Source organism: Sparus aurata, chromosome 12 (genome assembly GCF_900880675.1).
Source record: "Sparus aurata chromosome 12, fSpaAur1.1, whole genome shotgun sequence".
Taxonomy (NCBI): domain Eukaryota; kingdom Metazoa; phylum Chordata; class Actinopteri; order Spariformes; family Sparidae; genus Sparus; species Sparus aurata.
This window is the reverse complement of record NC_044198.1, coordinates 22,608,389-22,633,931: the sequence shown is the minus strand read 5'-3', so window position 1 is coordinate 22,633,931 and position 25,543 is coordinate 22,608,389. Positions and strand designations below refer to the sequence as shown.

Sequence of the window (25,543 nt, the reverse complement as noted above, 5' to 3'; positions counted from 1 at the left end):
GTCTCCCAGCTCATCCCTCCTCGTTAAACAACAGATTCTTCATTTTTTTTTTTTTTTCTCACTGGAACACTTTCCTACAGCAAGTTGTTGATCCCCCTTCTTCTCCAATTTGATAACGTCTGCTTCGATATGAGAGTGTTGAAGCCACGTCGCTGCTGCTGGTGTTCGCTATTTATTCGAAGTGTATTCATATTTTGAATGATAGCTCAATTTGGCGCCAAATTGCACTGCACTTCCTTGGATCCTCGGCAATTAACCTGCAAAGTAGATTGGATGATATGTGAATGACAGACAGACAGACAGACAGACAGACATGCCTTACAGTTTAATTCCCTTGGTCACATTCAGCAGTTCACTGCGAGCAAACACCACAGTCGTGTGAGAATTGCCACATCAGTATTTTGTCTCCGATGTTTAGCTGGTCAAAAGAGGCCATCTGTTACTTTCAGATACTCAGTCACACAGTTTTCATCCATATCGTGCTCGCCCAGGCATCTTGCCACACTCACTGACGTAGAAATTACAGTAACCCCCTCCACGCTTCCATTTCGGTCACAAGATTTTTAACCAATCATCTCGTTGTTTCATAACAGTGTTTCTTTTCGGCGACTGGTGAATGAGAAGTGAGACGTACGCCAGACAGCGTGTCCTCTGAATGTGTCTAGAAATTGCTCAATCCGTCTGTCACCACAAAACGATCTGACTAAGCAACAGGCCCGAGATTTATTTATACTAGTTTGTTGGGCTCTGGTTGTTTATGTGTTTGTTCTGTAAATGACCCTGACATGGTCTCGGGTAGGTTTGCCCAAATACCTTCCGCTTTTCCCTCCCTAGACAGACAGGCTTTAGACCCACTTTAGATAAGATTTTGTCAGCAGGAACCACATTTGAGAGGATGTTTGTTGTTTGATGTAAGCTTTGCAGAGATGGTGGAATAATGTTGTGTTGTCATTAAATAGTAGTTGACTTCCTCTGTATACTGCAGAGAGCTTAAAGTGCGTTCTTAGAAGTATTCCTCAGCATTGATGGAATGCAAAGTACATTTAGTCAAATAGTGTAATTCCCATTTCTGCAAATATTGAACTTCTTACACACTTTTTATTTGAAGACTTTAGTTACCAGTTACTTATACTTATGCTGACAATCACATCTCATACCTGACCGGGTCGATAATCAGTCAACCCTTTCAGCACATCCATACATGTACATATGCGTAATTTACCTTAACTTGTACTTTTGATATTCAAAGAAGCAGTCCACCCTTACAAATGAAATTCAACCATTACCTGCTCGCCCTCGTGCCGATGGAAAGTCACGTGAAGTTTCATTGTCCACAAACATTTCTGGAGCTTCACAACAAGACGGCGTTGCAGCATTCTCTTTGACTTGTTTTGCAACGTGAAAAAACAAAAGGAACAAAAGAGCAAAAATGTCTCCCCTCACCCTCGATGTGCAGCCGACCACTTGCACATCATTGTGCACGCTAACACTTTAAGCTCCGCAGCTACCATGAAGATTTCGGCTTTAAAAGTGTAAATAACTTCCCTTTCAAATCGTTTTCGATGCCCCCCTTTTACTTCAGTTGTTTAGGAGAATGCTGCAATGCTGCTCTGCTGTGTGCAGATAATAAGTATGGCAACGTATCCTTGAGGCACATTTATTGCCAGATAATTACTTTTGACCACTACTGCACATTTAATTTAATATCCAATATTAGACTTATACTCATGTACTGACTTTCCCTTTCAACAAAGTACTATTTGGATACCATATATTTGTTTGTTCTGTGAGCTAGGTGAATTTGAGAGTGAGGTTGATTTCTTTTTTCGTTGGTCTGTGACGATGTAAGACACGCCCTGCACTTCTGGTGTCTCGTAAAGCGGTCGGCCACTCTTTGTGCATGAGACGAAAATTAAAATCAGTCAACATCAATCATCCTCATCTTTACTCTTACTCAAGTGTGACTCTGGGTACTTTTTACAACACTCTTCCTCAGTGCGATGACGACTAACAAAGCGTCTTCTAGGAATTCACTGAGTGAGTGTTTGAGCCACAGGTCACAGTTTTTTTTTACAGAGACTAAAACATCAGAAAGGTGAGTCAAGACCAAACCTGGACCAACACCCACCCGCCTTTATGTTTTATTTGTCAGTATAGGAACAAACTGAATCACAAACAGACTTCAGTGGTCTAATTCATGTTAAAAACAAATATTGATGTACAACATGGATTTACTTTAAGAGAAGATAAAGCACAGAATCCAGTTAGGGATCTTTCGTTCAGTGGTGCTCGAACTTGTTGCACATGAGTTAGCTATTACTAGTTAGTTACACATTACATATGCTAGTTAATGGCTTTAATGCTTGGACCGGGTTATTCATGTAGTGAATGTGGATCAGAGCATGAGATGACCCACTTGAACTGTAGGTTTTTAACTTAAGAGCTGCACTGTTCACTCCATAGAAACTGTTGCAGCTGTAAAGCTATACTGTACTATACGCTATAAAGGACATTTTTAACACTGGCCCACTCATTTAAACCATTCTCACATTCAGCATTTCATCGTGGTTCAACTCTCTCACCGCCAAACACAAAACAAAACTAATCAGGCCAGAGAAAATAATCAGCTCCCCATCGCGAAGTCCTTTATCTGAGCTGCACAACCGCCCAGTGATCAGGAAAAGCCACCATGATCACAGAGGCCTCCCTCCTCACCCCCTCCACCACTCCTTCCAGTAACCGCCACCTAGTAGACAGTACAAAGTCCCACTGGCCCAGAAGAACATCTGCAAGAAATCTTTCATTCCCTCTGCAAGAACCAACCCGAACAATATAAGATAAATACTGCACGTCGAAATGTCTTTATCAGTTGCTTCTTTGATAGTTCCCCTTTTGTGTGTGTTTGAATCATGTGTGTTGTTGAGCTTTGACAATTTATTCCATCTATCTATCTGTATGTGTGTATGTATATCTAGAAATAGTGTATTTAAATACATTAATGTATTTAAAACTTTGATTTAGTAGCAGTTTGCACACATGCTGCCTCATTATTATTCTGGGCCGAGGACGCGCTGTGATTGGCCCTTGCGTCTGACGTCACGCACGGTTCCGACTGAGGAAAAAAATCAGACGTTGAGCGGCGCTCAGACCGTGTCTGTCTCTACTAACAGAACAAGGTCTGGTCGGGGACAAACTCATGAACCAAACTGGACGACGGATAGCTTTAAAGCTGGACTTGTGCGGCCGTTTTGTTTTTCTAGTATAATTGTGTTGTTTCTTTCGTCAACGACGTCACACTGGTGGTTTGTAACGAGACGTCCCAAGTCGCCGGGATTTCCTCTCATCTCGAAGTTCCCAAGATGAACTTCGGTGCGGCGGTCGGGAAACTTTCTGTAAGTAAACACGACATTAACTATCCAGAAACTTACTTTTTTTTCAATGTATGCCACTTTGTTTTATTCACAACTGTTTGTAAAGTCTTTATTAAAGTGCCAATAACGGTTGAACTATGGCTGATAGCTGCGGGTAACGTACGTTAACGTTAATGCGCTCGCGACGTTGGACTTATTTAAGCTAGCAACATGATTATTGATTCAAACAGTCGGCAGGAGAAAAGTATTAATTATAAAAAACACTCTTTCCCGTAAAGTTGAAGCATACACCAGACATAGCGTGACTCTTTTGGGAAGCGTTACCATGACATGTGAGCTGAAATCACGGCCGCTCCCGAGAACTTGTTGAAGGAGATGAAACAAGCCCGGTCATTGTCCCGCAAAAGCTCCAACACAGGAAGCAACTTCTGAGTTTGTTGTTGTTGTTTATTAAAGTGTTTATTTCTGCAGAGAGCATTCAGTCATCTGAAGGCCCCCTTTGCTCCACTTAAGTACATGTGCTGTATTATTCACTCATCAGCTATCAGCCCCCCCTTCCTCCTCTCTACATTACAACCACCATCTGTGTTGGACATCATGTGGTCATATTGTTCAGACATTCAGCATATGATGGCTCTTGGTCTGTCACAGCGGATGTAGCATTCCCATTAGGCACTATTAATAAGTGCAGTGCAGTTATGGCCTGCTGTGAGTCCACTCTAACAAGGTTTTAAATCAAGTTGTGTTTAAAGAGTGAGATGCACAGATTTAGGAACATGTCTAAGCGAGTTGCCCCCCCCCCCCCCCTAAAAAAAAACGAAGTTTCACCTTGCCAAATTGTCAATTAATGCCTCAAAGTCTCTCAAACTGTTTTTCCACCAAAGTTTATTCCACTGTCAGACCTTCACAGAGGCGTCTTTTCATTCCTCGACTGTTGTTTTTTCCAGCTGTGCAGCACCAAAGCCTGACACTATAAATGCTGCGTGCTCACCGTGTAATGCCTTAAAGTGTGACCAATTAGTGCAATGTTCTTTTGGAGTTATGTATAGTATCATATGTGATTGATTTTTAAAGGGGACACTAGGAGGGTGTCCACTTTTCTATGAACTCAGGGCTGCACGGTAAATGAAAATGTAATTGTAATTGCAAGAAGCTGCTGCTGTGACCAGATTCTTGTGAAAGCTGCAATTTTGTGAGAAAGTAAAAAAAAAAGTCAGACAAAACAGCATTATGATACAGCGCTGTAGTGCCGAAGAAATGCCCGCCTTGTTCTCCAGATGTGCGACAACATCGACCAAACGTCACATCATCATGATTCCAATAGTTTTTCAGTGGAGATGAAAATTGTGATTGAAAAATGTTCATTACCACTTATCAGGAATCATGTCAAAATAAACACGATACGATTTCTTTATCATATCTTGCGGCCCTACTTCAAACACTATGTTTGCTGGTGGAGATAAGAAGCGGAAAATGAATCACAGTTACTATTTGTTCTGTTAGTAACTGGCATGGCATCGTTAAATTAATCTGCCTATGTGCCCAGAGTTTTGCTGTTTGTTTTCTGCGTTGTCTGATTTGCGTTTTAAGTCATGCAGTCTTCCATTACTGAAATCAGATTTACTTCTCCGGGTGGCAAAGTCAATGTTTATCTCTTCTGTAAACCACAGTACATTCTGGAGGCCTTGCCAGCAGGCCCTGTTGCTAAGGGACTATGAGGAAACTTCGCCCCCACCCCCATTCCCCCCTCTCTAATCCCCCCCCACACACCCCTTCAAATTGCCTGAGTGTACGTGCCTGGCCCTCCAGTAAACTTCCTGTCTCGAGTACACAGATATGCTGATATTAGGGGCATCAATTTACTTCTGAGAATTGTCATGCCCATGCAAATGTACACAAGATTGTTATCCATGATTGCTTACTGTGTGTCTGGGTGTTGGTTCACACAGGAAATATCCCTCTCTGTCTCTATGGGGAACATAGACAAGGGCAGGACTGACATCTGGGACAAGTGGAGGCCAAACTGTGTCACTGGGGACCGAGCAGTGGTCACTCTAGAGTCCTTAATGCTGTAACTGCTACGTACTGCTGCTCTGCACGGTGACCATGTGAACAGTTATAACCAGGCCTGTGCCTTAGAGAAGCTACATCGACACTCAATGATGCAATAGGTTGAAACAAGCTCACTGTCAGATAACAGATGGTTGTTTGTTTTTTTATGTTTGCCTGTCACAGTTTCCACTCAGGTTTCTTTTCTTTCTAGAAAGTTGTTTTATAGCTGGCAGTTTGATCATTGTGATAGAACCTGTTGTTGTGGTCGGTGTGATCACTCTCCAATTATCAAAGACCTGCTGACTCACTTAGGGAGTGCCACCTGTTCAGGTGCAGCCCACTCACGTAATGCATACCAACAGAGGCAAGTCAGAGCTCACACGAGCATGGTTCAGCAGCGTTGAGATAAGCGGGGATAACTTACCGTGCGTCAGACATCACCAGCTAAACAGATTAATGTCCTCCAGATACATTCTTAAATGTTTTTAGACCCAAGTAGCCACTAATTGCATATTTTGTACAGTGTCAGAAGGAATATGTGTTGCACCACTTTCTCTTACAAACAGAACTGCCCTCCCATATGTAGAGAAGTCATCTGATGGGTCAAATCACATGAGTTTACTGTCCTCTTTGAGTTCATTACACTAGAAATGGACACTGGTTGCCAAAGGGTGCAAAGCTAATGTCAGCTTCTTTTTTTTTTCTTTCTTTCTTCTCTTTTTACACTCTCATATTTCAGCAACTAACAACATTTTTTTTATTAATTAGTTAAGAAAAGATTCATCAATTATCTAAATAGTTGGTCATTCATTTAATAGCTAAGCACTAATCAAATAAGCGTTGCAGCTCTCATACTGCCTGTTTTACAGTGCTCTAAGACTCAGAATCTAGTAACTATTTTTGTCAACCGTGTGCGAGTCTATAGAGATGTGTACATATTTGAAAGCACTCTTTTCATAGAACATTTAAAGAGAAACACAACATCGAAGGAAATCCCTATAGCTCTGATGTTTCTCTTTTTACATTTCAGTAAAGCTGAAAGAATTTGTTAATCATAATCTATTAATTGTTAGTGTCATTTTTCAAGCAAAACTTCCAAACACTCCCATGGCCCAGCTGCTCCAGTGTGAAGATTTACTGCAATTCTCTGTTTTACATCATTGTAAACTGAACATCTTTGTTTCCTGGACAGTTGATTGGACAGAACAACTTATTTCCAGATGTCTTTTTAGGTTAACATCATTCAACAATGTTTGGATGTTGCATTAGGCTAAATGTTTGATATTTGGCACATTTACTAATTTATTTATTACTGATGATGACGAGAAAAACATCAGATTAAAGTAACTTACCATTAGAATACCGATAGGTTTCACAAGTGCAAATCTGGGCAGAAAGAGTGAACTATTTGAATAATTGATTCAAGATTTAAAAATCAGTTTCAATTCAAGTTTCAATAAGATTTGTCAAACAAAAGTGAAAAACATTTCTTAATTCCATCTTCAAGTTGTAAGTATGTCCTGCTTTTCTTTGTTTTATGTGATCATACATTTAATATCTTTGGTTGAACAAAACAAGCAATTTGTTGTTGTATTCATTAATCAAGAAATCTATCAGCAGATTAAATGATATAAAAGAAAATTGCCTGTAACAGCCCCACATTCATATTTAAGAGCTGGAAAAGATTGCACAGTAGCCTGCAATGAGCATTTCTTTTCATTATCAGTTAATCTGTTTATTATTTTCTTAATGAAAATATTCGTCCTTTGGTCTGGAAAATAATGAAGAATGCCTTCGCAATTTGCCAGAGGCCTTGTTGTCTTATTCACATCGCTTGTTTTGTGCAACCAACAGTTCAAATGCTAAACATTTTCAATTTACTCTTAATATAAGACTAGAAAACGGTACAGATTTATTTTTGAGAGTAACAACCTCTGAAGTTTTAGCCCTTTCACTCAAAAAAATTTAGTTTTTCAAAATAATTGCAGATTAATATTCTGACAGATGATTAGGTGATTAATCAGATAATCGGTTCAGGTGTATCCTGGAGTCCAACTAGATGGTGCCTCAGAAACATAACACAATAGCAGAGTGGCATAAGGTTTTGCATCAGTTCAGTTCATCAGTTTCTCTGACCTCCTGCTCTGCTAGATGAACTGTTGAGTCTTAGAGCAAACTCAACCTTTGTCCAGAAAATGGACCTATGTTTACGAAGACATAAATCCGACATAAATCCCAGCTATTGATGGTCACTTAAACCCTTGTTGCTGTGCCACACCAGCCACATATTCTACATTTTTGCTGTGATGTGTTTATAGAGGAGGCTATAAACTGCCTGCGCTTCATGGACTTTTTTTTCCCTTTTACACAAAGACGAGCTTTAATGGAGCTAATGTGATTGTCTCTAAAGCGAGGTGATGGATTCCTGCACATACTTTAATCTATTAGTCATCCTTTCTTGCTCCTTTCATTCTCTCCCTCCTGGAGTTGTCTCGTGAGTCGCCGCCAGGCTTCCCTGTTAGGGAAGGGCCTAATCAGAATTTAAAATGGCTAGGTTAATAGCCCTCATGCACAAAAATCTCTCAATTCAATTGGTGGATTGACAAACAAATTCAAGACCTGTGTTTATTCCTGAATAATGTGCTGTGTGACTCACAATGGTGTTGTGTTCATGTGAAGCAACCAAATCTTAAAAACCACAGAGACCTCACAACACAAACAAACTGGAAGCTATGCGTCATGCTCCACCTGCTTACGACTTCTGAACCCTTAAACTTTTGAAAATACCTTCATCATAACAGCATGTGGTCAACATTACCAGGCTGTCATTTCACCAACTTGTGGTTGTAGGTTTCGCTGCCTGGAAATTCATTGAATACACTGTCGTCATCACAGGTTTTTGCCCTTTCTCTCTTTTCCCTGGTATGAAGGTGAATGTCACCTAACCTGCTTGTCACACACAGTCACATTTGTCTAATCAGTTAAGCATACCTCCTGAGGAAACTCAAGAATTTGTGTCATGGAGCTGCAGCTTCCCTGAGTTAAAAATATCCAGCCTAGCGGATATGTTGTGTGTCTAATCGGGTGCTGGGCCTGCTCGGAGGCAGGCTGCTGTGGAGGGAACAGTTTGGAGCTGAACCCTGCATGAAGCCTCTGTATTGTCTCGAGCTTCCTGTGCTCCCTGAGAGGAGGGGGCAGCCGCTTTTCACACGCTCCCACACATACACTGTATGTGTGCTTGTGTACTCTATTGTATGTGTGTCTTCTTCAATGTGTGTGCGCTGTTTTTGTGGTTTTCACTCTGAGCGCTCTCTTGTCTACGTGCTTTAAAATGACATGGGAGTCATTCTCTTCATTTTATATCATTTAGCTTTACAATGATGGATGTATCCGAGCTCGGTTGAACTTGGGGTAGCAAGTGTCAGACTTCTTTCTCTTGACATATGCGGGGTTGTACTTGATCTCCATCGTCTAACACAGAATGTCAGTGTAATTTATCACTCAATGAAAGCTGTGCATGGTCACCCCGTGTCTCAAGGGAATGCCAGGCTTTATCTGTGAAGCAGAGAGCATTCAGTGGTCTTTCAAGGTCAGCCTCTGGGGATTTTTAATTCAACAATACCCAACTGTCTGGAAAAAGATTACCCAAACAGTTGAGAAGAGATCATATTAAATTAAAGTTTAATGCAGGACAACGCGTACTTGATGTCTCTTCTTTAATGACAAGTTTTGGTTAAATTAGAATTAGGTTTAAAAGACAGATGTCAAAGTAATATTTGATAATCATTTTAATTGAAACTTTAAAGACATTTGCTGCAGAACAGGGCTTCTTTCTCTGTGATATTTTGCTCTTAACCTCTAGTTCATACTCGCCTTCATCAGTGTTGCTTAAGGGTCAAAGAGCCATCGGGAAACTATGCAATACCATAAATAAGGGATTATTTATTCAACTAGACAAGACAATTGGCGCGTTAGTCAGAATTGGACAAGACAATTGAGCAGTTATGGGTGGAAATGTGGAAATGTTTGGCTTTGAAAAACTAGTCAAAACATTAGCTGTGATAGAGAACAAAGGATGACTATTTTGATCATCATTTATTCAATTACACAAGACACTTAGGCAAAATTAAATAAGACAGTTCAGCAGTTATCATGTGGAAAAGGTTGTATTTGTTTTTGGCTTCTCACACCAGCTTTGTGCTTTTTTAATTGACGGAGACAACAGGCAGATCATTTGTGTTCTTTCCTTGGTGCAATGTTTTAACTGTGACATCAGTTGTGCTTCTAAACTGTGGCAGCTGTACTGTACAGTGATACTATATGGTATGGTATGAGATGGGGGAGGGGTGTCTCTTTTTTGTGGTTGTGGGTGGTAGTGTTATGATTAAGATTGAGCTGTGTTAAGGTCAGAGGAAGACACATGTTGACATTTGAACTGAGGTTTCATATTTGTGTCACTTATGACGCTTTTCTTTTCTTTCTTCTTTTTCAAAAAAGCATTGTGCAAACATGTTTGTTCTGTGCTTCAGCCTGTCATGTGGTTAGGTCCTTTTTAAAATGGGTTCATTCCTCAATGTTATATGGAAAGTAGAAGTGTTTGACAGCAGTGGAAGAAGCATTCAGATATTGTACTTACTTAACTAAAAGTAGCAAAACCACAATGTAAAAAGTATACGTTTGATATAAGTAAAAGTCCTCCTCAACTACAAAAGCATCAAAATAACTCTGTATAGTACTCTATATGCAGAAGGGCCCAATTCAGAATTGTGAACATTACATCACTGGATTATGATTATTGATTGATAATGAATATGTAAATCATGTTTAATTTTGCAGCTAGTAAAAGTGGGGCTAATTTGAAGTTCTTTATTTACTGCTGGATAGCTTAACTTTAATAATATAGCATTACTTACCATCTGATTTATATGATGAATTAGTAATCTAAATCTGCAATGTATTGTGATTCTAAACATGTCAAATAAATGTGGTTGACCAATCGCAGTGGAGTAGAAGTATAAGCAGCATTAAAAGGAAATAGCGGTAAAATTATCAAAAATCAAAATAAACCTAAAGAAGTATTTCACAGCCGAAGAAGCGAGAAATGTCTAGTTCACTAACAGATCCTGGTTGAACATTTATCAGCACTGCATATTTTTGACAGATTGATCAGAGGCAGTGGGGCAGCCACTTTCTCAATCTGATTATACTCCTTGTGTCCTTGGATGCCAGTAGACAATAGCAGGAAATTAATCTGTAGTCAATACGATCGTCAATACGATCAAAATGTGTCATCCACCAGATGACACATTTTGAATCATATTTGAGGATTTGTGTTGGCAAGGAGTGGTTGCAGTATTCATTTGCATATATGACCAAAATTGTAGTGATCCAAAGCTGGTTGAAAATCAGCAAATGTACAGCAAATGTACTTACTTACCCTCCACCGTAAACTAGCACTTATTGTGTTAGTTTACTTGGTTATTGTCTAAATTCCTCCAGCTGCGGGCCGTCTGTAATCTGATGATGAAAATTCTGCGTATTACGAGTGACCTAAAGTGAGAGGTCTTGATATTTTAATCTAATGTCCTCAGGGGTATTTTAAATCTAAACTTCTCAGGAGCTTTTTTTCCTGACAGTATGGATGTCCAACAATTGATGAAAGAAAAGATTGGCTAATAAGAAAAGCATGATATAGAGAATCAGGTCCTCAACCGGATACAGGAGTATAATGAGGTACATCGTGTCTGCCCTTATCAGTTGGCTATGATTGAAATCATCTGTCCAGTATGAAATGAAGACTCTCCCTTGGTTTATCTGTGTGCATATTTGTTGTGTTGTCTGTGCGCAATTGTTGGTCACATTTTCTGTTTCTGCCCATTTATTTTTTTATATATAATAGAGCTCACTGTAATTCCCTCAGGGATAAGGAGTGATCACAGCCCTATAAATGGCCCATTGATAACCTAGGTCAACTGAAAGGATGTCCTGTCATTTAGTCACAAATGCATTCTCAGTGTACATGGCATGTGTAGCGTATGTGCCAAGGCAATTTGGAAGAACCCAGGGTGTTTAGAGGAAGTGGAGGGGGGCTACTGTTGTCAGATAAACAGAGGCTCCCTCATTATTTTATTGTAACTTTTATTAGTTTAACAAGCATCCACTAACCTACCATACATACAGACTGGAAGCATGACAATGGGATGCTGTTGTACCAAATAATCTGCAGCCAAACCCACTCATTGTAGAGAGGATAGAGACGACTGTGAAGTGGACTGATCCACTTAAGCCGAGGGTTGGAGAGTTTCCAGGCATTGTGGGTTTGGAGAACTTTCTACCCTGAGGTTACGGTCACTCCAGTCTTCCTCCTCACTTGGTTATGGAGGTAAAACTAAGCCACAATGTGGCTGCTCTTAGTGTTTATGTGTATAGTATGTGTAGTTAAGCAGCCTTAGGACATTAGTGTGGACACATGTTGATGGCATTGTTAGTTTTTCCTGTCCGCAAGCTGAAGTTACAAAATAAAAACTGAGAGAATGTTTTTGATTCCCACATGGAGAAGTGATCATGGACTTATGACTCTGCCATCCTATAAAATATAAAACAATTCTCAGTAGCAGATTCAGTTGTTTTTCTTGACAGCTGAAAACGTTTCAACTGAAAATTGGTGGCATTGGGAAAACCAAACTTTACCTGCACCTGTGTTTTTATATTCCATAAATCTGCCAATTATTGTCATTTTCAAATTAGAGCGTACCTGTGCGTCTGTCAAATTGCGTCTGTACTAACTCAGCAAGCGCAAAACCTACAAGCATTTGTCTTTGGCAGGAATTAAGTTTAGATCCCGGTTGCAGCAATACAAAACTTTGAGGACATCATCTTGGGCTTTCAGAAAATCTGATTGACATTTTTAGACATTTTATAGAGCAAGCAATTGATTCATTAATTAATTTAGAAAATAATCAACAGATTAAGCAATGATATAAAGTAAACATTAGTAGCAGCCCTTTTCTCTTCATAAATGTGATCGGATCCTCTGTGCACAGTAGCAACCATCAGCTGCTGACCATTAACAGGTCTGCTATTGAGGGCAGCTGCACCTGGGAATGTTTGAACAAAGACGGGAAATGATGTCACCTCTCTGCTGTCTATGCATCTTTACTGCCAAAGCGACACCTGAGTTTTAATGTTTTGATTGACTGTAGTGATTTATTAGCTGCTAATGCCAGGGTATATAACTTTTTAATGTATTTTTTCATTCTGCTTCTCCTGTGTAGACGTGTAGGGTTACATTTAGGGCAGCTCACTCTGTCCCAGTTGTCTTTTTTCCTCGTCATTTCTTTCCACTGTTTTGTCGTTCACATGTGCTTAAACGCAGATTTCTCTCTCTTGCCTTTTCACACGGCCTTCTACTAACTCTTTCCCCAACTCTGTGTCTCTCTACATCCCCCACCCTGCAGTCATACACATAGTGTATTCAAGTCTAAAAGACTCACCCTGTGTCATGCAAGCTGTTAGTCCCCCCCCCCTCTCATTTTATCTCCCTCCCCTTTCCGTCTCTCTTCTGTCCCCCCCACCCTCCTCAGAATGTTTGGATAGATCTAAATGGTGTGATTGTGACTGCTCTGCCGGCCGTCTGCCCCTCCACGTCTGCCTCTCAGCGTCTTTGGAAAGTCTGACGTGAGCAGAGGGAAAGGAAGAAGGGAAAAGGCAAAGAGAGAGAGAGAGAGGGGAAAGTTCTTTTGAACAACAAGGCATGGCGGCCCTCCAGAGAGCCAAGACTAGCGTCAGGAGTCAGTCTCCACTCAAGCCTGTCCCTTTTTCCCTACCTCTGTCTATCTGCTCTCAGTCTTTATTACTCTTTTTCTCCCACACTGTCTTTTTAGACAACCTATTCCCTGCTGAGCGTCCCATCTTCAACTCGCTGTCTACAGTTTCTCACTTTGAATCGATGCCCCTCCTTCTCTTTCTCCCTCTCAACCTCTCCACCCTAACCTGTTTCCTTTCTCTCCTGGTCTAGCAGAGGTGGAGGTGGACGAGGAGGGGGAGATTGGTGCACAAAACCTCCAAATCTAGGCCTCTCATTTACCCAGGAGGTGTCGCATTGCGTTTGAGGCGCTTCACGGCGGTGTCACATGTCGTGGCATTCAAAGAGTCGGGGTTTAAGAATGTGGGTCATTTGAAGTAGAGGCACTAAAGTGTGTTGTTTGCCAATGAATGGGGCCTTCTCACATTGACATGGTGAAAAGCGTGTGAATAAACACCAGCGCCTGGGGGCCACACTAAAGTGTTCGGCCGTATTCTTCTCAGCACCCCACCTATACAAGCCGGTTATTATCTAGCACATGAATGGATTTTCGGGAATCACATTTGATATGGGCACTGTGCTGGTGTTAGCTGAGATACCTTATAAAACCTTTTTTCTGTTACGCCCACAGTAGAGGAACTGGAGTCTTTGCTGTTTAAACCTCTCCGACAAGAAAACCAGATCACGCAGTAATTAAGTTTGGTTGCCTGTTGCGCTGCGTGCAGTTAGCGTATAGCTCCGCATCCTGCACACACAGGCTTGTTTTGCCTCCAGTTCTGACCGGCTGGTTGGCTCCCTTAATTGCTTTCCCACGGCAGATGTTCAGATCAGATGGTTCAAATTAAGTCGTAGATTGCTCACACAAGGTTTCCTATGAAGATAGACTCTCCTCTTTACTGTCCTTCATCTAATGGGTTTGAGTGGGTGCGTCTGTATACTGTGGATACACAAAAATAATGCAAAGCTTTTCTCTTTTCCTTCCATGTCCGCTTCCCTCTCCCTCTCCCTGATCTCAATGCTTCAGGTGTTGGTGGCAGCACTCGTCTTCGGCTTGGTTTGTCACGCAGCTGAACTTCCAGCTGCTCAGTGGTCCAGCGATGAATACAAGAACCTCACCCTTCGACAGCACAGAACATGTGTGGAGAATGAGCAGTACCCCCACCAGGGATTCTGCTGCCTCAATTGCCAGGCTGGTAAGGAGAAACGCATCAAGTAGAATAACATCCACACATAAAGGGAATGTGGGCCTGCTGCAATAACCTGAAACTATGTTAAATCATATTATATCTTTGGATATAAGAAGAAGTGAGTGAACGCTAGAGCAAAAATTTGACTGGCATTTTGTGTGAATAAACTGAAGTCAAATGTGAAACCCTTAACTAGAACTGTATCCCAAATTACTTCAGCAAATACTCTCTGCCTGGTCTGGAAAGAATGCGTGATGTCCGGGAACAGAAGGCAAACTGCTCCGTCTCAGCAGTTCAGAATGAAGCAGAATTTAAAGTTTTCTTTAAGTCCCAAGTCTTTAAAAAGTACCCTCCATTTTGATTTATTGTGCATAGAGTTTGTAGGGTGTTAACGTGTTTCTTTTTTAGCTCAGAAAATGTTTAGCCATGATGCAATTACTACATACTGCTGCCAGCTGATTGAGTTATTTAATTTGCCATTCTGAATTCTAAGAAATCTTCTTATTTGATTTACTCAGGTTTTGGTTTTGGGTCACATTCATCACTAGATAACTATCAAGTTTATCAACTTATGCTTTACTGGCGTAACACATGCCCTTTTATTAGATAATGTCTGCACGCAAATGTATTTTTATCAACTTGTTTGTGTCAACATTCCGGCCTATGAATCTGGTGATGTTCCATAAGAGAAACTCAAGTTGATTTGCAAGAACATCTTCATTCACGGTAACAACACAAATGAGGCCAGTGTACACAAAGATGGAGACAAAAGTATAAAGTTATTTATGGGAGACGAATAATTAACGGATGTTAAATGCTAAAAACAGAACATTGCTGCTTGTTTGGCCTGTAGAAAAATCATTGTTTCTCGTGGGATTTATGTTTCTACCACTTTTGAGATTCTGTTTTCTTGCATTCTTGCCAGTTACCACATCCGTTAAGCTACTGTGACCACCTAATGTTCTGAAGCGTTTTGCTTCTTTTTGTCAGTATAAGCTTTTATCATACCAGGCAGATCTATTCTTTTTTTTTTGTTTTAGCTGGGTGCACATGAAGCACATAAGTTTTAACCACATTTAAGTTGAGCAAAAAGGAATTCAACCAACCACAATACCAACAGTCTATTTATTGAATAAAAAATATGTCTTGTTGCATTCCTCCCATTCTCCACTGTGTTATGTGCATCAGATAAAACCTGGAAACACATGGGAATGAAGTGGTTTTATTCATGGCATGCATGAACTGAGTATAAAAATTCAAAGTGTGATAAGCGAACAGTGGAAAGAACATCACAGAAAGCACATCACATTAATGACATCAAGATCCACGTGACTTGAATTGCCCGTATTTTGTGTATATTTTTGTTTTGACTGTTGTCTTATTATATTTGCAGGAACCTTTGTGCATAAGGAATGTGAAAGAGACCAAGATCAGGGGATCTGTGCCTCCTGTGAGCATGGGCAGACCTACACAGAGCACTCCAATGGGATGAACCGCTGTTTGCCCTGCACGCACTGCCGCTTAGGTAAAAAAACTCATAATATAATTTTCAGTTGCGTCAGCGGGAAGAACTTGAAATTTGATTATAGTCCTTCTCACCAAGTTTGTTTCTTTTTTTCAACTTGGGTCTTTTAGAAGCAGGAACTGTTTTTGTGTGTGTTATTTGCTTTTTTTTAAACCTTTTCTGTGTAATAAGAAAATAATGTATCTATGAAGTGATTACAAGGCGTTATTGAATATCTTGAAGCTTTAAACTTCATTCATAACGTTGGCATTTAAACTCGTTATTTCTTCACAGTTGCAGATAAAGATCAGGTGACATTAATGTCATTAGTTTTGTACTATTTGTAGTACAGTGGCTTCTGCGTAGGATTGTTTCTGACCTGTGTGATCCAAACATTCCCAGGAGTTTGTGAACATTGTTAAAGTCACACAGTCAAAATTTTATGAAAGTGATTAATTAAATTCACAGCATGTTTTTATCCAACAAAATGTTCTGCTTCAGTCCACATTTGTTAGTGTTTATCTTTTCAAAAACAACATTTTCACTGCAGTCAATAAACTTTTTGCTCTTCCGCTTGCTGCACACAAAAGGAGGCATGCAACAGTGAGATCATTAGGGCGGTCTAACAGCAATCTGACTGCTAATTACATTGCTATAACCGCAATAACAAAAAATCTATTTCAGCTCTAACACTATTATAGTAAACTACTGAAGTCATTACAAAGTAAAAAGCTAAAATTATGTATCTGCGTTCTCTCGACCCTCAGCAGTCCATCATGACGTCATCGCTTTTATATGGACGACTGTAGAAAGATGTGGAAGCATTTAAAGATTGCTGACGTGAATCAACTTGTTTTGAGGATTACTTTTTTCAGGGTGATGACATTGTAAAATATAACCACAGTCATTTAAAGCTTTGTTCAAAAAACCTCAATAGAAGCTTTGAATGTAAAAAAAAAAAAAAAAAAAAAAGACATTCAATTCGTCATTAGTTGGTTATTAAATTTGACTCTTACGACCCTGTTAAATGTACAATTCATTTAATTGGATAACTTATTCTGGGAAAGATAGATATGGCTGACTATAAATATGTCTTCGCGGACAACTACAGTAAATCCATCACTTCAGGTTGAACCAGAAAATAGAAATTAAATAACACCAAAGTGGATTGCCCTTTAATTCCAGAATAGAGCCCTCTGTAATCCAGTCAGTCAAAGATATATTGTTTAGGAAAGTTAATACCTTTTTGTCTGTGCCCCCGTCTTTCAGCTCCACTCATGAAAATGTGATCTTATGATGTTACACGGAGTAGTAGGGCGTGTCTTTGTTGTTTTGTTTCGTAGGCTGAATGTGAGTGTGTTACGTGTCTCAGGAGATTTGCTTGTGTGTCTGTCTTTACCTGGCTGAACTGGGTGTGGCTGTGTCTCATTGTCTCCCACACTGAGCGTCTTTGTGTTCAATGAAAGGTTGGAGCCACAGAAAAGAGACTACTGTTACATAGGATGTGTTTTGTGCTCATTCATTGGTTTTTAAGATAGAGCTTTGTGTGTTTTGCTCTAGTTTTAACTTATTTACAACCTCGTAATTATTCATTGGAACACGTTACTCTTTGAAAAAAGTTTGCTATGAACTTATGAAGCTCCTGTTGGGAAATCATATATTAACAAGGCTACAGTGGATTGAATGAATCATTTAGAGAGCCTTGCTTTCTTGAAGTTGAAGCCGTGTTTCTCTTTAAAAGAAAGCTTAATGATTAATGTCTAGAGGGCATTTCATCCATGAAAAGGATTGTGGTTTTCTTTCAGAACGTTCTCATTTATTAATTGCTTAAATAACTTAGATTAGACAGGAAGTACATTATCAGATTGGGCTAAACAGACACTCTACTCTGATTTCAAGCCTTGTATGTCCCACCCTCAACACACAGACGAGTACAAAGCACCTGCCAATTTAATAGAAATAACATAATCAAGAAATTATAGTGTGTTTCTCAAATCACCAGCTGCCTGGCTGGTAGCTGAGTATTGACTTGTTGCCAGTCTGTCACTTCTGAATGTTGTTTTTCTAACAGAGTTTAAGGTTTACCGGGACACAGACGCTATTTAAAACTTTGTCGCTCTATTATGAATGCATTACATTCCAGTCAACACTAAGCACAATTGCATAGCACAGGCTCTAGACAGAATCTGTGTCCAACACATTTTCTTTGTAAGAATAAGCTTCTTTATGGCAGCATTAAGCATGAAGCATGTCAAGTGGTTCCACTGGAGATCGAAATAACGCATAACAAAACTTTATTTGTAGCTTGATTTAATTACATAAATGACAAACTAATGAGACAAAATGGAGAAGAGTAATTCGCCGAACAATGTCATAAACATGTCCAAAACAAAACAACTATTATAGTTTAACTGCTTGTACAAATTTTCCTCTTGGGGCTTTTTTCTTACACAGATCAATAGGAGCTTTGTGAGAAGCTACACAAAATTTAATCCAGGAACATCTGTAATATTTATTTTTATGTGAGATATTATCATCAGTAGTTGGTATTGTCAGATATTTATGTGCTATAGTAATGAGGATGACAGTGTCCTGCAGGGGTGAGCTTTACATGGTTATATAATAAATGACTTTTTCCCAGAGTTTCTGCGTCCCATCCTACCATTTTAATTATTATACATCATTGAAATGGTAACAATCAATCCCATTGTCCCAACAACAGACTGCTATGATAAACTCAGTAGTGGTCCCTGTGGGAGTGTTTGTGTATACAATGAGTGCAGATGCTAGGCAGGGAAAAGCTCAACAAACAAGAATACTCACTGACAAGAGGAAAGGACAAGGAGTTCACAATAATTCATGATATGTGACAAAAGCATAGACTACTGGCTTATTGTGTAAATACCTATGTCTTTCGCTTGTTTTATGTTATACCAACAAAAGTTTTTCTATTAAAAGCTGTAAGCAAATAATTTTGTTACCACAGTCCATAAAGTAATCTTTGTGGATGCAAACATTTTTAAATGTTAGGTTAAATTGAATTAAACAAACTTTTGACTCATCATGTGACTCATCAGTTTCAAATCCTCAGTTTTAATGTATACATACAACTAAGGTGTTACCTTGAGCCATCGAGTTGTATCCTAAAGAACCAATCACAATGTCTGTTTACAATAACCTCAGGGTAGAAAACGTTTGTAGCTTTAATGCAATGTAATATTTTATTTTGATGATGTTATTTCAAACATCTCAATAATCTAAAACACATGTTTGATGCATTAATATGTCATTAATAAAAACACTTTATAACACCCAACAGTATTCAGAAGATCATTATGATCATTACTTTATATGTAATAATAATTGGCTACAGGACAGATACAAAGAATTCAGTGTGGAGAGACGGACTGGCTGAGATTAGTAAACTCATAAACATTTAATACTCAAATTGAACCGATAAAGACAATGTTCCTTCCAGTGAAATACACAAATGTTTGAATTTTATCAGCACTGTGCTGCTGATTCACCTTCTCAGGAATGTCCTATTAAGGGTGACAATGCATTTATGAGGAGATGACTAAATGTGGACTTTGTATTTAGGAAAACAGCCTCACCTGTGGAAAAGTTGACTAAACATGTGACCTCATTTAGGGTCATAAAACTCTGGTCATAAAATTGTGATAAAAATAAATATCTGGAAGACGAGAGAGTTATTTGAAAGTGTCATAACTTGCTACAAAACCAGGTGATATGTCTGAATAGAATTGAAGGTAAATGACTGTGGGAGAAGATAACAAGATGGCAAGAGTGTGTTCGCATTTAACAACCAAACCAGCACTGATGTAATGTTTGTAAATTGGCAAGCATGGACATCATAAGTCAGCGAAAGGTCTTCCTGTGGAGGTAGCTTGTTGAATTGTTATTAATGATTGTATCTTCAATGCCCACTGTCTTTTGAGGGTCTTAATTTGATAAATGAACCGTGAAAGATTCCCTTTCTCTCGTTATCATGAGGAAGACAAAATTAGAAACCGAATGATCTACCTTTGTTCAAAAACGGCCATCAAATTAGCCAGAAAGTGTCTCTTTAACACAAGCCAGTGGTCACAGGTTTATTATGAGTCTGCTTAGAAAACTATATACGTGCTTTACAAAGTTGGATCACAAGTCACAGACGCTCTTTTAAGGAACCAAGGCTGGCTTACAGGTTCCAGTAACATGTAAGCTTCTCTGGAGCTGTTCAGATAGCATCATTATTTATTTATTATATTTGAAATAATCAGAGCTTTGTGTGACTGTGTATTTGATTTGGTGACTTACTGTTAAATATGTCAGTGAGTAGATTGTTTTTATGTTAATCTCTGTATATGTTTGATTTGATTTATGTCCCTGGCACTCATGATATTCCACAAACACATCCACATCTGCAACAGCTTCCTAACAACTTTTTCTCTCCATAGATGAGATTCAAACTGCTCCCTGCACCACAACTACAGACACCAGGTGCCAGTGCAAACCAGGAACCTTCTGTGTCCCGGATCAGGCCTGCGAAGTTTGCAAACGCTGTGCCAAGTAAGTGTGATTAATTAACTTTCCTGATATTCAGTGCTGCTCACCAGACGTTGCCATAATTAAAATCATAGTTAGAAGCAGCCCTACAGTGAACATTGGCATTGGATGCAAACTCAGGATAATGGGCTAACTCTGTATTCTTGGGTTTCTTAAACAGCTCGTTTATTTCATTAAGCAGACAACCAGGGTGAAGCTCCAAGGCTTTTTCTGATTTTTGTATGTTATTGTTATTTCTTAAAAATTCCAGATGTAAATCAGGAGAGGAGGAGGTGAAGAAGTGCACGCCATTCTCGAACACAGTGTGTCAAAAACGGAATCCGTCCCCGCCAAAATCCTCCCCGACCCCTTCTGAAATGACTCCTGCAGCTCCAGCTGACATCGGTAACTTCACTTCACTTCACCATTTCATTCAAAGCCTCTCGCTTAACATTAAGAGGTTTTTTTTAATGCTAATTGTTTATCTTTTTTCCAGTTGTTCCAATATGCATTTCCCTGGTCCTCATCCTCCTCATCATCCTCATTGGGCTGGCTGTGTGGTGGTTCAAATTCAAGCAGCACTCTTGTGAAATACCATGTGAGTTGACATCATGTGCTGTACCTTTGCAATACTGTTTTAGCTTGTTAAGGATGTGTTCCTGATGCCGTTTGTTTTTCAACAGGTTTAAAGAGCCATATTGAATCCAGTGAAATCGTGAAGATTCCTATTGTAAGTTGTTTTGTCTGTGATTTCTTTCATGTTGTGTCCCATGTTGAGGGCTTTGTAATTGGTAGCTATTGCGTGTTTGCAGTCCCAGTCACTGTGGCAACCTCTGCTTTCTCCTCTGCTCAGGATGAGAGTGGAGCTACGGCGGAGGAGAGACAGAATAATCAGAACGCCGGTCTGGAGGGGGAGGAGTCCCGCCCAGAGTCGAGGCCTCTGCTGCAGGAGACCCAGGGTGGGATGACCAAGGCGTCCCCTCCCCTTGAAGACGAGGACCGAGGGCTCGGTGACAGTTTGCCAAACACCACAAGTTCGTCTCAAACTAGCCTGTCAGCCCTGCCCACAGCGGCCTCCTCTGGTAACACCCCACACCAGAGCCCAGCTGCCTTCAGACTGCAGCCTGCAGACATGGTGAGGGAATGAAAAGCAAAAAAAAAAATCATGATTGATCATTTTTCAAATTTTACTCAGCTTTATATTTGTATTCTCTCTCATTCTGCAGGAGGATCCTCTGCGACATCGATTGCTGCCTCTACTAGGTAAGATTCCAGCAGCCGGAGGCGGAAACATCCCCTTGACCAGATATTTTTTACTGATTTCCTTAAGATAATTTTCATGCATCTTGATTTTCACTCAATGGCAGCTGTACACAGAAAGCAGCTCCACTTACCACAGTTCATGTCAGTCCACAGTAAAAAAAAAAAAACAATATCCCTGCTCTTGAATTAGCTGCTTGAAAGATTAATAATCTCATGACAGTCAGGCCATATCTGAGCCTTGGGGGGATTGGAACATGCTGTTGTTTTGTTGTTGTTTTTGTCATGCAAAAGTAAGCAGGATGTGGTTTCTTTGATTATTGATAAAATTCCTCCATCCATCCCTGAGGAAAATATGTCCAGTGTGTCCAAACACCGACTGTCATATGAGTTAAAAAAAAAAAGAAAAAAAAAAACATTTAGTGTTGACAATCCATTATTGGTTCATGGTGAGAGAATACAAATAAGTAAACTGATAATCAACAAGTGGAGCCTGTAACAATCCCTACTTTTGTTGGACAAAATATTGTCCCAAAAATATTTATGTTAATCACATTATTTATGATATATAATAATAACTAGAAAACGAAAATGGGTGTAATTGCTGCATCCACTGACGTAAGAGTTGTACATTAATCAAAGTCCTGTAAATGGTGAATGTATCACAAAATTCTGCACAAAATTCTTAGAACAGTGTTGGCGATTTATATTCAATGATAACATCAAGAATTGGTGTGAAATGATTCATTCCTTAAAGAGATCTCAAGGAATTTTATTAATATCCAAAAGTTGGTGCTTTCAGTACCATCCTTTAACATGTCCAGTCATGTTCCTGGAGAAAGGAGAACTCGAGGGCCTGGTTTCATCTCCTAAATGACAACAGAACTGCAAAAATACCATGTTACATGTTACTGTAGTGGCCTTTTAGGTAGAATTACAGACAAACAGTAGGTGATATCAAAAGACAAATGGATATTTTTGCTAGGGGTCATACAGATATGTACCAAATTTTGGATGCAATATGCGTCACTAGCCAAATGGTGGCACTGTTGAGTACTGAGCAAATTGTCGGTGTCACCATCGTTAAAAGAACGAGCCAATGTTGTAATCATCATGACAGTTCTATTTGTGCCACTTTGTATCTCAAAGTCTAAATTTTACGCATCTATCTGTTTTTTTCAGGGTCAGAAAAATCCCTCAAGAAGAGCTTTGACCTGTTTGACGAGTACCTGGACGTGCGGATCCACAACAAGTTCTTCAGAATGATCGGAGTCAGTGACAACCACATTCGGATCGCGGAGAACGGCCCCCCCGGTGACAAAGTGTATGAACTGCTGAAGAACTGGATGCAGAAGCAGGGACTTAAAGCCGACATCAACAACCTGTTAGACGCTTTGCTGAGTATGGACCAGCGGCGCTCGGCTGAGAGCATCGCCTCCGCAGCGCTGCGGAAAGGCTACTACAAACACGCAGACACACCCTGAGAGGCTGCAAATGAAGTAAACACAAATTACTTAGTACAAGAAAACTAAAGCACATAGACACTATCCATGAACATTGTGTCTCGCGAACAGGCTTACCTCTTTGTGGCAGATGAGCCACGTATTCAAAAGCCAGTAGTTTTAAAAAGAAAAACACAAAAAGGGGAAGGTCAAGCCGTATTGATCGGAACTCCGAGGATGTTGACTACTCGCCAAATGTGGAGGTGTAATACTAAAAATGAAGAATACCACCAAAGACGACCATGAAGTGGTGTCAAAAAGAGCAGAATATCATGAAGGCGTCAACTTCCGCATGCAGAAATGGCTGCATGTTTTCGTCTCATATGAACCGACATGTGTCCAAATACTGAAAGCTTAGAAGTCTCTGGGAGTGTGTCGCTCGTCTGGTCCTCTACCCAGATCGAAACACTACCTGGAGTCAAAGATATACACTGGTTTGTAGGAGTGGCATTAGCTGTCACTAATACTGTGCCTTTTTGTTGCACTGACCTCTGGCACATGTAGGATTTAAAACTACAATCATGCTTTATTTGTTGTTTATATTTAGGCTTCTCTGAAACCATATGTAACAACGTTTTCCTGACTAACAATCGGAAAATACTGTCCATTCATTCTGACCATGTGCAGCCTTACTAATCATAAACTTTACCTCTTTGATGCCATCTGATGATCTAAATCTATGTAGGTATACATTTGTATTGCAATGTCATTATGTTCATAGAGCCTAGTGAATCAAAGAAGTTTGTAAAATCAGGTCACGGTGGAGATTCAGTCTTCTGGTCTGTTATATGTTCAGTGTTACGACACACACACACACGTCATTGTAGAAGGAGTTTCACAAGCTGTTTCTGTTGGAGCAACTGTTTATACCTTAGTCCATCATTTTCCATGTAACTTTGAGAACTTCAAGGTCATTTTTTTTTTTATTTATTGACATATTTATTGTAATGAATAATAATTAACTTTCATTATTTATACCAATGCCAACGAAACAACCCTGGACGAGCAGCACGCGCCGTGTTTGTGTTGTGTTCGGCTACAGGGCCAAATGACTGACATCAAATCGTTTTCAGCTCGCCGCGCTGTGTTAAGTGTAGCACTCTGGTCCACACTGTCAATGTGTCAATGTTTTATCGTGCCATTTCTTCACAGCTTTGTGACCTTCGTGATGCTAAATGCAGAGGGCGTCATTTCAAATTGGATTTGAGGTGACATCGATCTTAAAAAATGCAGACCGACCTGTTGAGTCTGACCAAGTTGTCCTTCTGTACGTGTCGGCAGGTACGGATTGTTTTCTCGGTCAGACTCAGACGAGATGAAGGAAATCTTTTCTGGATTTAAAAAGAAGCTCAAGTTTATTCCCCTGATTTTGTCGTTGTGTACATACGTCCAGAGAGCCTCGCAAAGTGTATATGTCCTGTAAATATGCAGCTCTATTAACAAACCAGAATGAATATATGGAGGAAACACCAAACAAGGTTATTTGGCTGTTTTTAAACTCGATTTTGCCCGTTTTTCTGCAGTCTCCTATGTATAAAGGAAAGAGTTACAGAGTTATATATGTATTATTGCTGGAGAGTGATGCTACAGTGCTGGCACTGCCATCTATTGACGGACAATGAAAATACAGCCTGCATCAATTTCTAGGGACCTTCTCTCACTCACCATTCTCTCTTTTTTAACACATCCATTTCTTTGACTTTTTCTTTGGTATTCCTCTTTCCTGACGTAGCTCAGCAGCAAATAGGCTTCAGTGCATGTTTCTTTAACTCTGCCGCAGTTCATGTGAGTGTATGTCTTTTTTTTAATGAAAGAATAATTTCTGTGTTTTTTTTCTTTGACATATTTCATGACACGTCCTGAGCTGTTCAGTTAACTGCCTTTTTATTTGTGTTAACACATCCAGCTCAGCGTTGCCCTCAAGCCATTTCTCCCCTTAGTTATTGTTTGCTTGTCATGGATTTCAGATATAAATTATGCAAATACATCTAAGCTGTTTTTTGTCAATTTCAAATAAATGTTTTGTACAGATTACACGTCTTTGAGTTGTTTGAAATTACTGATGTTTTCATGTTTGGTTACAGTTATGAAATGTGTGAGCTGTATATTTTACAGGGTTGTCATTAAAATAAGGTCATCACATTTTAAAAAGTGATGACCTGCCCAGATTACATTTGAAAAGAAGTGTAATAAGGTCACAGTTACATTGTCAAAGATTACTTGATTACGTGTGTGATTTAGATTTTGAAATTATGAAACTTTTTTCATGAACATGAATATGACAGCTGTATGTTTTTTTTTATATATATCTAAGT

At 39.7% G+C, this 25,543-nt stretch overlaps 1 protein-coding gene across 1 annotated transcript; it reads left to right on the top strand.

The window, feature by feature from the left end:
• Nucleotides 1-3,123: 3,123 nt before the first annotated feature.
• tnfrsfa (tumor necrosis factor receptor superfamily, member a) lies at nucleotides 3,124-25,264 on the top strand. The gene is made up of 10 exons (XM_030436417.1): nucleotides 3,124-3,392; nucleotides 14,252-14,420; nucleotides 15,808-15,939; nucleotides 20,379-20,490; nucleotides 20,738-20,871; nucleotides 20,963-21,064; nucleotides 21,150-21,196; nucleotides 21,320-21,601; nucleotides 21,693-21,729; nucleotides 22,909-25,264. The coding sequence occupies exons 1-10, from the start codon at nucleotides 3,360-3,362 to the stop codon at nucleotides 23,208-23,210; spliced, it is 1,350 nt and encodes a 449-aa protein (XP_030292277.1). The 5' UTR covers nucleotides 3,124-3,359; the 3' UTR covers nucleotides 23,211-25,264.
• Nucleotides 25,265-25,543: the final 279 nt, after the last annotated feature.